Raw genomic sequence first — 16,022 nt, 5'->3', positions numbered from 1 at the left:
TAGCTTATGAATGAATGAATGAATGAATGAATTCCTGTTTTACTAAGGTGCATGGACATTCCAGCTTAAATACTAATGAGTTGAAAAGTGTAAAGAGAGACAGTATGGAGGTGATGTGAATTGCCAAAACCACACTCTGAATCACTGGTACCAGGTAAAACAGACACCTGGTATACCAGATGTCCTGATCCTGGATTCTAAGTTCCAAATATTAATTGTTCTGTGTGCTCGGATGTTGATTTGCACTCTGTTCTGTTTCATTTTAACTCCAAATTTAATTTATGCATAAGTATCTCTGTGCTAAAGGAAGTAAAGGGAATTAAGTGATGCCAAAATATCCCAAAGTGTGTATCAATTACCATGGACTGTTTATAGGTATCACACAAAAGAAGAGTCTTGTGGTCCCATAAGTTTGGGAAACAACATTAAATAGATTTCTTTATCTCAGAATTTCCTGGTAGGCATTGTAAGAAATTGAAAGAAAGATCAGCTAGGCAATGATGGAGAAACAGAAGAGCAGTCAAGTCTTCCTTCAGTAGTAGACAGGAGTCATTCTAGCCTCTTTATGCCAAGGAAGATTCAGGGTACAAATTCAAAAGCAGAATGGCAAAAACTATACCAGGATCCTAGCCCCTTACCCTGCATTTATCTCCTCAGTCCCACATGTGTGTAAGCCTCTGCCCCCCACCCACCCACCATGCGGATGAGATCAGCCTTCATTACTTCTCTTCTAGAGCCAGGAAGCAAGGTAATGTGTGGGAAGTGATAGCTGCAAGGTAATGTGTGGGAAGTGATAACAACTTAAAGCCATTCAACAGGAAAATTTGTTAAAAGACCAAGACATTGTAAAAGCTGAAACGCTTGAGTCTATTAAGTCCTCTGCTTCTTAGAACATTTTGTTACCAGGAAATGTTTCAAGGAGGGAAAACACTGAACTATAACAGCACTGTCAGATACCCAAGCCTGGTACAAAGAGCAACATTTTACAAGACATCTGTCTTTCTGCCATTAGAGGAACCTCTGAAAAGTTCTGCTTCTTTTTTCTCCTACCCCAGTATAACTCCCCCACCCTCTTCACCCTAGACACACTCCTCTATTTCTCTCCTCCCTCCTCCCTCCTCCTCCTCCTCCTCCTCCCTCCCTTCCTCTCCCCTCTCTCATTCATAACCCAGGCTGATTTCACAGACACTGTTAAAATGACACAGTAAGCTAAGACTACCCAATGGTTATTTAATGCTCTTTGGTAAGAAAGGAACTAATTAAATGACTAGAGGTTTAGATATTTGTTGTTTTTTGGATCCAAACTCCTTAAGAGAGCCTGGAGCATTCTCCTAAACAAACACTGCTCTCTCATGGCTTCTTGTTCCAAGCCCAAATGAGACAGAGAGTTTAAGGAGACCGTGTCTCTTCACAGATATGAAAAAAAGAAAAGAAAAAAGAGAACCAGAGGAGAATGGGAATGTGGATTGAAGTAGAGGGGAAAGCTTCTGTGCCTGTCACAGGAAGATGAATGAGCGGGGTTTGTGTATCTGTTGGCAGCTGCTGTCCATCAGTGATCTCCAGTAGGTTGGACTGGAGCAGTGTTGACACATTGGTGGTCAGCTCCGTTGTCTGCTTAACTCTTCGTTAGAAATACGTCCGTCAAGAGAATGTTTTTAAACAACAGCCTTCCAAACAAAAAAAGTAAAGACAAACCCAACTATCTCCTTGGCAATCTTAAATACCATTACACTATACCAGGAGGCACCTTAGACAGAAGCCATGTATTAAATAAATAAAAGGATTAACTTTCTAGTTTGGGGATATTAGTAGGATGTTAGTGACTAGGTACAATCTGTGAGAAAAGTACCTTTGCCTTAGTAGGCAAAAGAATGGAAGCTTTTAAAGAATCTGCCTTTTTGTTTTGTTTCTGTTTTAACTACAAAAGTTGTGTTGTAAAAATGAGTCCTGTTCCCAACATCAAACCTTGATTCTGCCATTGCTTTCACGGGAAATCGGGCAGGGATGGCCCAAGCCTCAGGAACTCTGAAAAAAGACATCTTCCAGGTGCTGAATCAGAAGTAACTGCCACTCTGGGAGGCCATCGATCCTATGTGACTCTGAGCCTGACACTCATATTTTCTGTCTCACTGTTTCTACTGTGGACCCAGAAAAATCGGGTGGAGATGAAATACTCTTTTCCTTGGCTCAGATGAGGCACCTGGTGTCCTGAAAGAGGTCACTGATTTCCCCAAGGATGTCCAAGGAGGTTGGCTCGCCACTGGCTTCCCACAGTCCAAATTTGAGGTTAATTAACCATCAGTCATCATCAGTAGGGCCATGATGTTATTCCGACATGCAGAGAAAAGAAACTTGAACCAGCTACGGAGAAGGACTTTGGTCACCATCCCTTCCTATCCTAATCCCAAACCCATGTGTCTTTAGCTGCACTGGGGTGTTGAAAATCATTTCGGAAATAGTCGGTTCATCATTTGTTACTCTCCATTTGAAGAAGCTTCTTGAATTGCCAGCCTATTCATTGGATGCTTATTAATGTTCTGAATCAAAACCTTTTTTCACTAGAACTGGGTTTCTGTTCATGAAAAGTACATTTATTGACCTTTGGGGAAATTCCCTATTCAGAATGAGTTTGAAAATGCTGTTTGGTGGGAGATGAAAGGGTCTTATTGACAGATCTGGGTTTCTGACCAAAACTAGCCTGAGGAGCAGAGAGATGTGTACGCACTGCTTCTGTTTGTCTCGCTCTGCAGACCTCAGTGACCAGCTCCTTGAAGTGGTGGGGCTAGAGGGAGCCATGGAGATGGGGCAGATCTACACTGGCCTGAAGAGTGCGGGCAGGAGGCTGGCCCAGTGCTCCTCTGTCACCATCAGGTATGCTTCCTCATTACTCAGCAGCCTCCAGGTCTTCCGCCCCCCACCCCCACCCCAGTGTTCTTACAGATAAAGACTAGGAAGCCATCTTTGGATTTCAGTGCAGGGAGAAGGTGGGACAGAAGCTTGGTAACATTTATAAAGAAAGTCTTTAGATACCATTAAACTACGTATAATGCAACCTCCAAGACATCAACTGAAGGGTCCACCGTGACTGTTTGCTATTCTCTTACAATGAACTGGGGAAGTTCTCTAAATAGTATAAGATTATGAGGTCCAAAGAACCAGAGGTCCAACTCCTGCTTTTCTTTTTTTTTAATTCACTTAGCCAACATATAGTACATAATTCATTTCAGATGTAGAATCCAGTTATTCATCAGCTGCGTAGAACACCCAGTGCTCATCACATCACGTGCCCTCCTTAATGCCCATCCCCCAGTTACCCCATCACCCCACCCACCTCCCCTCCAGCAACCCTCAGTTTGTTTCCTGGGGTTAATAGTCTCATGGTTTGTCCCCCTCTTGGTTTCTTTCCTTTTGGTTTTCCCTCCCTCCCCCTATGATCCTCTGCCCAGTGTTGCCTTTCTTATCTTTACAAATTAAGAAGCTAGATGTATGCCGGAGGGCACACTGCGACAGAAACCAGGTTCTCTGCTCACTCTTTCTTGGATAGTGGCCTTAGAAATACTATTTCCTATGTGCCTTTGTAGAGCCAAACCATCAACATCAGCAAATCTGTCATAATTGCCTAAGGGGGTGATGCTTCTGCAGGGTGTGGACTTCCCAGGGCAGTCACTGCAGGCTGCTGGAAGCAATGGGGTCTCAGAGAGGGGATCCTCTGATTTCACTTGCTTCTGTTTAGTCAATAAAACTCATCAGATTCTTCTCCACCTGATTATTTGAGAAGTCTATTCCCTTCCTTTTCCCCATCCAATTTTTACAGTTCAAATCTTTTAGTGTGCCTTAGGGATCTCCTGGAGGGGCCACAGAATGCAGGTTTCCCAAAGTTATTTGACCACAGAACCCTTTTCTCCCGAAACCTCTTAGGCAAGTGTCCTCAGCACACTTTTAGGGAAATGCTGCTCTTGGCGCTACCCTGCATCCCTTGGAAAGATCCCCAGAGCTGGTTCCCTGACATCTCTTAGCTGAAGGTGTATCCCACGAAACCTTTTCTTCATTTCCTCCCTGTATTTTCTTTGTCTTTTCTAGTATTACCAGAGCTTTGCTTATTTTCTCTCTGGGCTATTGGCATGCTGGGGCCCCTGTTTTCCACACTAATCTCCATACTTCCTTCCTTGTCTATCCTCCATGATTCCAGCACTGAGTAGGTCTGTCTGTTCACACATCTAAGCCATAACTGATCTAGACCACAGAGAAGGTAACATCTTAGTCCCAGGGGAATCAAAAAATCCACATGTAAGAGGGAGGACTTTTTCTTCACATTCAGTAGACCTATTTTCAGATAGAACAGAGCCAAGATCCCCATCCTCCTGGGCATTTCCCAGACACCCTCCTCAGCCCCAAGAACCAAAATGCCACTCTCTCCTCTCATGATTGGCTTTATTAGTAGGTTTATTATTTTTTATTATTAAATATTCCCAAGATAAGTCAATCATTGACATCAAAACATAGCCGGTGTCCCTCATTTTATCATTTCAAAAGCTGGGCAGACGCCATACCCAGGTGAGAGCTTCCCATCCAGAGGTGGCAACTATTCCCTGCTCACCCAGACCAGAAGCTTCCAAAAGGCCTTGCCTTTTCTCCCAAAGGCAATATAGTACAGATTCACAACTCTTCCACAGAAGGAAGTCAAAAGACCTCATCTCTCTCTTTTTAAGAATTGGTATGGCAGAGAAGCCTTGTCCCAAACAAGAGAGCGACACTGTCTTCTCTCCTCTCCTCCTGCCCATGGGGAGAGTATTCCCAATGACCCCATTTCCCAGAGAAGCTGGGCTCAGAGTCGTGCAACCATTGAGTGCCCTACTGTTCAAGACATAAATGAGAGGATCGTTAGGAGCGGGGGCAAGGCAAACACACTCAGACCTGAGCTGTACCTTGCATAGGTTGGAGACGTTACTTCATTGACATGATGCAACCTCTCACTCAACAGAGAAACCAGGCCTTTTCCCATTTCATAACCTTTCCCATTTCACTGTAGAGTTTCTGGCACAGTCTGTAGGCCCTCCGGCTGGTTGTTGACTGAGGGTCTGCTCAGCAGTGGTGCTGCCATCCTTGTTGGCCACTGTTTCCCAGACTTCCATGGACTTCACTGCTCACCCTGGATAGTGTTTCTCAAACTAGGGTCTGAGCACCAAAGCAACAGAATTGCCCATAGCCTGAGTTGTGACCCTCAGATCAGCCTAGTCAGAATGCCTTAGGTGGGCTCAGAAATCTGTTTTTAACTAGCCCTCCAAGGAGTCTTAGGAACCACTCCTGGGTGGGCAGATAAGGTCTTCCCACTTCTGTTTCCTTTGTGGGGACCACCTAAAATTCTTGGGACTCTAGAAGCATCAAAGCTCACTGTGTTCTCTTGGTTCTCTGTATTCAAGGACAAACAAGCTGCTGCCAATGCAAGTGGATGGAGAGCCCTGGATGCAGCCCCCCTGCACGGTGAGTGTTGCCAGTCTTTGAGCTGAGGGTGAGAAGCTTTCTCTTGGGCCGCTCTGGGGCGGTGACAGTATGAAATCGCTGACTCTCCGAGTTGCCTGGGCCTGGGGAAAACTTCTAGTGCAGCCTGTCTTCCACCTCATTCATCCGCCCATTCGCGTACCCGCTAAGCCTTTATTGAACACCCGCTATGTGCCAGGCACTGTGAGGTACCCGTTCCCAAACCAAATGAGACAAAGGCCTGTCTCCAAAGTGCTCACACTTGGAACTGGTGAATTCTAAGACTTCACGTGCAGTATCCTTGAGCGTCTCCTCTCGAGTCATTGCAGTGGCAGAGAACTTGCCACCCCAAAGGGAAATCTGTTCTGTTGATGTAAGTCTAATTGTTAGAAAGCATCTCCTTGTGTAGAAGCCAAATCTGTACCCTTGAGCTAGAACCTCCGCCCCGGCATTGTGACCCCCAGAGCCCTGGGGGGAGGACCCCCACAAGGCATACACTTCACCACAGAGGCACCGACCCGAACTCCCCACTGCAAGGGGAGACACCGAGTTCTTGCTCAGCACCCAGCACTGTGCCTGGGGTGGAACAGGTGCACAACAATATCCATTGAACAATGAGTAAAGCGCTGAACGAATGAGCAAACAAAATAGAAGGAACATTCTCATCCCCTGACTTACCATACCTATGGCAGCCCTCCATTTAGCACTACGGCAGGCCAGGCATCCTTCCTGCTTAGCTAGAAACCCAGCTAAAAACTCGGTGGTGAAGAGGAACCACTGTCCCGGTGTTCGGGGCCTGGGTGCTCCCTGGGCTATTACATTAGTATCACCTTCAGAACTATCATGAATGTGCAAACCTCAAGAGGCAAAAGCAGTGTTTCTAAGCTCCCTCACTTGTGGAGTACTCAGATATCTCAAGAACCTGCTATTTTGAGCCCTCAGAACACCAAGTTTTCTTCTACTAGAGGAAGGGCTTGCATGAGATTTCTACCAGGCCTGAATTGTAGATGTGTTTCCATCACTCTTGTTCCATGTGACTTCTACAGATTATAAAACTGGCCCCTGGAGACAGACTCTAGGGATGGCAACTTCTATAAAGGGTATCAAAGGCAGAGATTTTTCTGCAAAACCTTACCTCAATCTTCTGGCTTCTATGAAGACTAAGAAAAAGATGAAAACACACTACAGCAAAAACTAATAATAGCTTACCACTTTGTTAGAATTAGAAAGGATGGAGGAAATTTCTACTACTTATAATTTTGATGGAGCTAAATTGAGAAAAATCTATCCAAACTCCTCTTGTCTTCTAAAAAAAGGCTGGAAGAAATCAGATCCTCTCCCACCTGGCTCAGCAAGATCTGGAAACTGGATTGCCATTTCTCTTACTGCAAGGACTTAGTTTTTGAAACAGCCAAACACTTCTCCTCTCCCCACCCTGACCCTCTCTCTGGGCCACCCTTCAGAGATTTCAACTCACTGGGAAAACATTTGTAACCCAGTGATCTTAAGACACAGTCCATGGATAGCAACATGTGAAGATGTAGGAGTCTGCCCAGGCTGCCATCACAGAATACCAGAGACGGGGCAGCTTCCACGACAGAAATGTCTTGTCCCACAGTTCTGGAGGCTGGAAGTCTAAGACCAAGGTACTGGCAGGGTTGTCCTGGTGTGGCTTCTCTTCCTTACTTGCAGACAGCTGGCTTCTTGCTGTGTCCTCACATGGCTTTTTCTCTGTGCCTGCACACTCCTGGTGACGACTCTTCTTATTGTAAGGATGCCAGCCCTCGTGGATTAGGGCCCCACCCTTCTGATTTTATCGACCCTTAATTACCCTCTTAATGGTCCTGTGTCCAAATACAGTCACAGTGGGGGTTAAGGCTTCCACATACGAATTTGGGGGAGACCTAATTCAGTGCATAACAGAAAGTCACCTTCAGCTTGCAAGAGTGAAAACAAAAGTACCCTTGTTGAAATATTTTCCTGAAGGCACACACCAGCTGGGAAGTAATTCAGAATGAAAGGCTTAAGACATCATGACACAAAACAACTTTTGGTAAAAATTGAACCAGTTAAATTAGGATGAAGGAAAACAAAAACTGTTAAATATGGTTGTGTGAATGAATGCACGTGGTGAAAATCATTCCATGAGACGGAAGATCTGTCATGTAAACATTGGGAAGCTGGGTCCAAACCTGAGGTTATATTAACCAAGTCTGAAAGCATGTGGAAGGCCTTGGTGAAGGGACTGTAAAAAAATGAATGAATGAATGAATGAAGGGAGGGAGAAAGGGAGGAAGGAAGGAAGGAGTAAATTTTAAAATAAAGAAATAATAAAAATAAAATTAAAAGTAAAATAAAAGAAGGGATAGTAAAAATATGCTGAATTTTTTCATTGTCTCTCTGCACTTTGATAATGAAAAAGTATAAGTCAGAAGAAAATTTGAAGAAACAGATAATCACTAGTGAAATAAAAAACAGGGTGCACACCTTTCAAATCTGGGAAGGTTTAAATTTCATGAACCCTATCAACATGAACCAGACAGAAAGCAAATAACAAGCAAACATTCAATTTCTTTAAGTTTTCATTTTAATTCCAGTTAGTTAACATATAGTGTTATATTAGTTTCAGTTGTACGACATAGTAATTCAACAATTCCATACAACAATTCCATGTATCACCCTACCAATAACAAGCAAACTTTAAAAAAAAATTTTAAGGCAAGATGAAAGAGGTTAAGGCTAAATATATCAATAATGACCCAAAAAGTGTGCTAAAGTCCCCTATTAAGAGAACAGAACTCTCATATTTGGTTAAAAATTAAAATCCAATGACGTGTTTCTTGTAAGAGATATACCTAAAGCAAAAGGACATACAGATCTTTTTATTTTATCCTTTATCAAGCATAGAGAAATTAAAAGTAGGAAATGATACTATTAATTATATTAATTTTAGGCAAACTAACCTTCCAACATGCCAAAAGCATGAAGTGGAATAAAGAAGGTCACTTTTTACTTGATAAAAGATACACTCACTTCTGAGATGTAATAGTCATAAAATTGTAGGTGTGTAATAACAGAATCAAAATATACACTGTGAAAAACAGGATGAATACATATTCTGAAAAAAATAGATATAAAAGAAGAAGTTGATAGAGATACAAGTACTGAGAGGCTTTAAAATATTTTTTCTGTCTTAGGAGGTCAAGAAGCAAACATAAATATCACAACACTGGATGAAATAACTCTATAACCTATAAACAAATTAAATATCTCATTTTTTTCAAGGACCCAGAGAGTATTTACTAAAATAGATCTTAAACTAGTTCACAAAGAAAAAAAGCTATATAAAGCCAGAAGGAAAAATCATAAAGGTTATTTTATTTGACCATAAGGCGACAAAACCAGAAATTAATTATAGAAGGTTAAATGAATAAACAAGCAAAATCCAATCACTTGGAGATTTCTAAATTCTCCTAAAGAGCAGTGGATTCAAAAGGAGATCAAAACCGCCATCATAGACTATGCCAAAAATAATAAAAATCAGAAGGTTCTCATTCAAAAACTGTAGAATATAGCCTGAACTATATTTGGAAGTAAATTCAAAGTTCATATACTTCCATCATTTAAAAAGGGAAGACGTGTAATGAATAATTGCAAAATTAGAAGAACAACAGTAAAACAAACTGCGGAGAAGCGGAAGGAAGAAAATAATAAGGATAAGGTAGAAATTACATAATTAGAAAGCGGGAAAATTGAGAACTTATTCTTTAAACATGTCAAATATTTGAAAGCCTAATTTTAAAAACAGAAAAACAGAGATCAGAAACATTAAAATATAAAATATATAATGTAATAAAATATAAATATAACTGTGATGGTTTCCTTCAGTTACAAGACATAATATGACATATTTAATATATAATCATCTTGCTTCTAATAAACTTGAACATCTTATGAAAATTCTAGGTAACCTCTAATGAAAGAAAAATGCCTTCAAAGAATTACACCCAAAATCATCTTAAAACAGATGGTCTTACTGGTGAGTTCTTCTATACTGTTAGGAAATAAATATTCATGTAGACTGTTCCGTATTATAAACAAAATAGAAAGTCACCTGATCCATTCATGAAATTAGGGCAAATACAAAAACTGAAGAGAAATTATTCCTTTTTTTAAAGATTTTATTTATTTATTTTAGAGAGATAGAGCATGAGTAGGGGGAGGGGCAGAGGGAGAGCGAAAATCTCAAGCAGGCTCCATGCTGAGTGTGGAGCCTGATCCAGGGCTCGATCTCACAACCTGGAGATCATGACCTGAGGTGAAATCAAGAGTCTGACGCTTAACCGGCTAAGACACCCAGGCACCCCCTATTTTTTTTTAAGATTTTTTTTTTTGAGAGAGAGTGAGCAGGGGTGGGGGGCACAGGGAGAGGGAGAGGGACTCTCCAGCAGACTCCCCGTTGAGTGTGGAACCTGACACGGGGCTCAGCCTCATGACCCTGAGATCATGACCTGAGCCAAAACCAAGAATGAGACACTTAACTGAGCGAGCCACCCAGGCTCCCCAAAATTGTGATTTTTAAAGAAAAAAAACTCTAAGGAAACTAAAACCAGAAAAATACTCCCTCAGAATAATAAAAAAAATATTTATCTTAAGCCAATAATAAATATTTTATTTAATAGTAAAACACTAGCAGAATTCTCACTAAACTCCTGGACAAGACATGTACACTAATACTGTTCGGAAGTTTCAGCCAATGCAATATAAATGACACAGAAAAAAAAAAAAAAAGACTATTTGGAAAAGAGTCAAAACCATCATTATTTGCAGATACTATGATTACGTATATAGAAAGCTAATGGAATCAACTGAAAACCCTGCAGTTTAAATTATTTCAGTGAAGCTCTATAGAAAGATAGACAAAAGTTAATAGCTTTTGTATATTCCGGTACTAACTAATCAGAAGAGTATAATAGAAAAAATTAAAATATAATAATAGGAACAACCAAAACCAAAATATTAAACTGAATTGTGAAGAAAAAATGAAAACTAATAAGACTTAACCAATATAATATATATATATTATATATATATATTTGAATTTTAAAATATCCCTGTTTCTAAACAGGGATCCCAAACAAAATCCCAATGCAATTATTTTTTTTAACTTGACAAAACAATGCAATAGTTAAGGTGTTTTATGAAAGAGCTATGATGAAGGACTTCCCACAAGGTATTAAAATAGTTATAGGGCCACAAAAATTGGCATGATATTAAATAGATAAATCAATAGTACAGAACAGAATCCTAAGAAACCCTAGTATACATAAAATCTATTTAAAAAGAAAGACAGATTGTAAGTTAATTTGAAAAGAATGAACTCTTTTAGAGTATCGAAGAAATTGCCTGTTTGGGAAAATGTCATTGTATGTCAAAACCTCTCACCTCAAACTATACTCCAAAAACAAAACCAGAAAAACTGCAATTTAATTAAAAATTAGGACTACCTCGGGGGAAACAGAGATGACTATAATCACACTGCGAGTGTGGACTTTCTGAGGGAAAAGTGACCATTTGACTATTGGCACGTTGAAAAGTCTACAAGTCAAGAATCAATGCAGAAATTGCAAAGTCCAAGGACAAGGTGTTTGCAATAGCTATCTCAGAGAACAGGTTCATTCCCACGATGTCTAAAGAGCTCTTAGAAACCAGAAGGTGCCAGCAAAGCAATAGTGAGCAGACAGTTCACCGAAGTAATACCATGGACTACCAAAGCCGTGAAATGGTATTCAATATCATAAGTTAAGAAAAAAGGTGGGAAAGAATGTCAAATTGAGGGGTGCCTGGGTGGCGCAGTCGTTAAGCGTCTGCCTTCAGCTCAGGGTGTGATCCCGGCGTTCTGGGATCGAGCCCCACATCAGGCTCCTCCGCTAGGAACCTGCTTCTTTCTCTCCCACTCCCCCTGCTTGTGTTCCCTCTCTCGCTGGCTGTCTCTGTCAAATAAATAAATAAATTCTTAAAAAAAAAAAAAAAGAATGTCAAATTGAAATAATGAGAAAACCATGACATGTTTCATTTGTCAAAGTAGCACAATTTGTTTCTCTTTTTAAAATAATATTCATTGTTGTTGAGATATGTTGAGGCCAACACACACAAGGGGTGAGATAAGAGTATAAACCGGACGCTAGCCTGGGTGGCTCAGTCGGTTGAGCCTCCAACTCTTGATTTCGGCTCCAGTGGTGATCTCAGGTCCTGATCTCAGGGTCGTGGGCTCCAGTCCCACATGGGCTCCACGCTCAGCAGAAGTCTGCTCGGTAGTCTTTCCTTCTGCCCCTCCCCCAGCTCGCATGTACACGCGTGTACACTCTCTCTCTCTCTCTAAGTAAGTCTTAAAAAAAAAAAAAAGAAAGTAAAACTGGAAAGCCATTCTGTAAAACATTGGGAGCCATATATCAAGAAGAACCTTACAAATATTAATATACATTGATCCAGTTCATTTCCTTTGAGCCTTAAAATTTTGTTTATTATTCTTTTAGGAATTTATTTTGAGTAAAATACAGGTTATCAGTGAAAAAAAAATAGGAGAAAAACGCAACATGTAAGGAAAGGGTTAAATAAGCTATGTGAGATTCATCAAATAGAATAATTTTCAGTCGTTGAAAACCATGTTAATGAATCTCTAATGACATCAGATATGCTTATAAAATAATGCTAAATGAAAACAGATTAAGAAGCTGATTTCAATATGTTAAAAACATGCAAACATACAAATAAACCAAAAAAAAAAAAATCCCAAAAGTTAATGGCAGTTATCTCTAGGTGATTTTTAAATTTTTCCATATTTCCTGAATTCTCAAAAATGAGCGTTTGCTTCTTTATACATATAAATATATGTATATGAAATGTATTATTAAGAAAACTTGCCTTGTGCTTGCAGCACGGTAAGATGACCTCTCATGTTTTATCATCAGTTAGGCAGCATAACTTGAGCCTTAAAATTAAGAATATTCCCCTGCAGTTAGGATCTCAAAGTGGAAAGGGATTCCAGTTATCTAGTCCAGTGATTTCCAAACTTAAGTGTGTATCCAAATAATCTGGAAGTCTTTTAAAATATGGATTGCTGGGTTTCTGACTCAGTAAATCCGGATGCCTGAGAATCTGCATTTCTGACGAGTTCCCAAGAGATGATGATGCTGTTGGTGTAGGGACCGCACTTGGAGAACCAATAATCTAGTCAAACTTCCTGACTTATCAATAAACCCCAGATTTCTCCTCCACCACTAGCAAAACCCGATTGTCCAGCTACATCCGAAAGCCTCTGATGGCAAGAAACCCCCTCGTGAAGCAGGGCATCCTTAGAACTTAGACAGTTAAGGGGTGCCTGGGTGGCACAGCGGTTAAGCGTCTGCCTTCGGCTCAGGGCGTGATCCCAGCGTTCTGGAATCGAGCCCCACATCAGGCTCCTCCGCGGGAAGCCTCCTTCTTCCTCTCCCACTCCCCCTGCTTGTGTTCCCTCTCTCGCTGGCTGTCTCTGTCTCTGTCGAATAAATAAATAAAATCTTTAAAAAAAAAAAAAAAGAACTTAGACAGCTAAGACCTGAAAAAGATTGTACAAGCCCTCTCCCATCCCCTTAGCCTTGCTTTAAGCAGGAGTATTTCCCAAATGATTTGGGAAGGGTCCACACTTAACAGTTATTGGCCATTTTGTGGGACACCATCTGAGTCATCTGCCCAGAGGGAGGAACGTTCAGGAAGGAGTCCCTCAGTTTATTGCTTCTCTTGAAGTAATAAAAATGTGTTGCTTTGTGGGAAATGGCCCCCAAAACAAACTCAACACCCAGCACTAGTAAAATTTTAAAATGCACTCCATTTTAAAGGGGACATTACATGCCGCAGTAGTTTTGTGAGTTTTCAGCTATCGCACAAGAGCCTACTGGATCGGTTCTCCCTAATAGAGCAGAGAACTAAGAAAATGGGGCTGCTGTTCTTAGTGCTTGTTGGATGTTGTAAATCTCTTGAAAGGTCTTTAAGAAAATCATAAAGACCTCAGTTAATTGCCTGACGAGCCCAATTAGCAGAGAAATTTGGGTTCTAACTACAGAGATATGGAATGCTATCTTTCCATCAGGGGTTGAAAAGGCAAGCTTCACCATGTCCAACTTCCTCCTCCAGTGGGCTCTGAGCTGTTTAACCCACCAGCCTCTCCCAGATGGGGGAGAAGGGGATAAAAGACTGACATCTCTTTGACTCAAAATGAGAATATGATCCCCTCCTTCTTACCTTCAGTGTATGTACCTACGGTGCGCTCTCAGTTACCTACAGCACTAGAACCCACAAACCGCATCAAAATCTCAGGGTAGCCGGCATCTCCAAACTCCTACCCCATCGAGAAAGACCTTTGTCAAAACTGCTGAAAAACCAAATGGGAGGGATCTGAGTTTCACTTCCTCCTCTTTGCCCTGGAGGTGCTAACAAGCAAATAAACTGCTCAGCTAGAGAAAGAAAAAGGAGAAGTAAGGGTCTTCCAATCATCTAAAAAAAAAAAAAATGGGCTCTCTCAGCGGGAAATGTAGGCAGAGCATCAGCTGCCACTGTCTGCCCCAAACATAACCATCTCCACTGCCAGAACATTCTCTCTCTCTTGCGTCGTGCTCATCCATTAGGACTTCCACGGCCTGTGTAGTCAAAGGGCTGGGCACTGGTTCAGGGAGTAGCATGGTGAAGAAGATGGAGTTCTTCCCTATAGGGGGCCCTGGTGCCCAGGAATGAGAAAGGGCTCACCACGACACAAGGACGTGTGGCACGAGTCACTCTAGTCAGTTAGTGCTAAATCACATGCCACAGACAAGCTCTGTCAGAGTCCCTCGTCTATGCCTCATTTCCATGAATTCTGGAATAAACATAATGCCCATAATAAGGCCCATAACAGAAAATGTTACTTCATATATTCTTGGTTTGCTCTTCTGGGGACTGCCACAAGACAGAAAGATGTCCTCCCCTTCTGGGGCTCCCAAGCGGTGAAAACCAGCGTAAGAGTCATTTGAAGCTTCCATCACCCAGGTTATGCAAATTCTCCACAATGTCTTTTGGTTTCATCCTTGTGTTTCCATATCCTGGGGACTTCTAAATTTAAACCTGGCTTGCCGTAGTACCCTTTTAGCCAGAGTCTCCCCCACTCCAACTTACCCTGACAAGAGCTGTGGAATAATTTCCCTGGAACTCTTTTCTTCATCATGTTGTTATTCTCCAGTGTAGAAGTTATCATGGTTCCCCATTACCTCACATTAAACCCAGCCTCCGCCACCTCCCTTTTAAAACCCTAGACTAACTGTCCCTCCTGCATCCCTGACCTCATCTCTCATCCTTTGCCCTGCAGTCAACCAGTTCATACATGGCCCTTCCACCCAGTGCCTTCCCTTTCTCTTTTCACCAGTACATCTCCTTCACTTCCTTCAGCTCTTTAAACTCTTCTTCAGTTGCTCCACCCAGACTCTTCTCCTTCCTTACCTAGCTTCTTTTTGACACCATTTGGGCTATCCCTACATTAATTTAAACTTGTGGATGGGTCTCTCTCTTCAAGAGTTCTTCTGTGGTTCTCTGTGGCCACACTGTCATTCCCAATAACATAGAAACCACGAGAATGAGCTCATACATCTTTCTCCTTCACCTCCAATGTAAGATAACAATTATTTAACTAACCATTACATCCCATTTTACAGTTCACAGCGGGCTTTCTTGGACAGTCTCCCATTTGATCTTCACAACAAACTTTGTGAGGAAAACAGGACAAATGTTATTACCCTCATTTTACAGTTGAGCAAGCATGGCTTTGAAGGTTAAATGATTCGTCCAAAGTCTCACAGCAAAGAAGCAGGAGATCAGGGACCCAAACCCAGGTCCTTGAATCCTAAGTGCCTTCTTCCCACATCACCTTCCTACTCTGGACATGTGTCACGCTTGATAAATGCTGATGGACTGATAATGCAGATTAGTAATGTCCAGGGTCATCAGGCCACATTCAAATAGGGACTTCGTGTTCTGGAGCCATGCCCTGAGGAAAAGGTTGGGAAGAAAGGCAAAAATGAGAATTCACCAGTGTCTTTCACTTCCAACTGACAAAGTCTGCAGGAGAAAAAAACCTCATAAAACCAAAATTAAAAAGAAGAAGAAAAAGGAGCTTTTAAAAAGAAAGTTGGTTTTTTCCTGGAAAGCTAAGAAAAGAGGAAACACCTAAGGGACTCACTTGAAACTTTCCACATGATGTGGCTGGGGTCAGATGTCAGACTGAAGCCTCTAGGTTCACGCGAAGTTGACTGGCTGATATCACCGCATAGCCTGGACAGACACGGGCCAGGAGCAGTGGAAGCTAGGAATCCAAAGAACCGGACTCCAGCTGTTCTGCTCTCTCTGTGTGACCTTAGGCTAATCCAAGGCTCAACAGAACCTTGAGCCTCCATTCCTTTATCTGTCCTGTAGAGAAGTTGAATGAGATGGTCCCTGAGGTCTCCTCCGGCTGTGACATTTTGAGAATCTATGAATAGCAA

The 16,022-nt window shown here is 41.7% G+C and overlaps 1 protein-coding gene across 2 annotated transcripts in view; it reads left to right on the top strand.

Annotated features, from left to right (window-relative positions):
- The window catches only part of DGKG (diacylglycerol kinase gamma), a 192,897-nt gene that overhangs the window by 173,985 nt on the left and 2,890 nt on the right, over positions 1 to 16,022 (top strand). For both annotated transcript variants that reach the window (XM_026497095.4, XM_057306756.1), the window contains 2 exons: positions 2,751 to 2,871; positions 5,421 to 5,481. In XM_026497095.4, the coding sequence (XP_026352880.1) occupies positions 2,751 to 2,871; positions 5,421 to 5,481 (182 nt within the window). The remainder of the gene's footprint in view (positions 1 to 2,750; positions 2,872 to 5,420; positions 5,482 to 16,022) is intronic.

The sequence above is a fragment of the Ursus arctos genome, unplaced genomic scaffold (assembly GCF_023065955.2).
Source record: "Ursus arctos isolate Adak ecotype North America unplaced genomic scaffold, UrsArc2.0 scaffold_4, whole genome shotgun sequence".
NCBI lineage: Eukaryota > Metazoa > Chordata > Mammalia > Carnivora > Ursidae > Ursus > Ursus arctos.
Note: the sequence above shows the minus strand (reverse complement) of the source record. Positions and strands in the feature narration are given on the sequence as shown.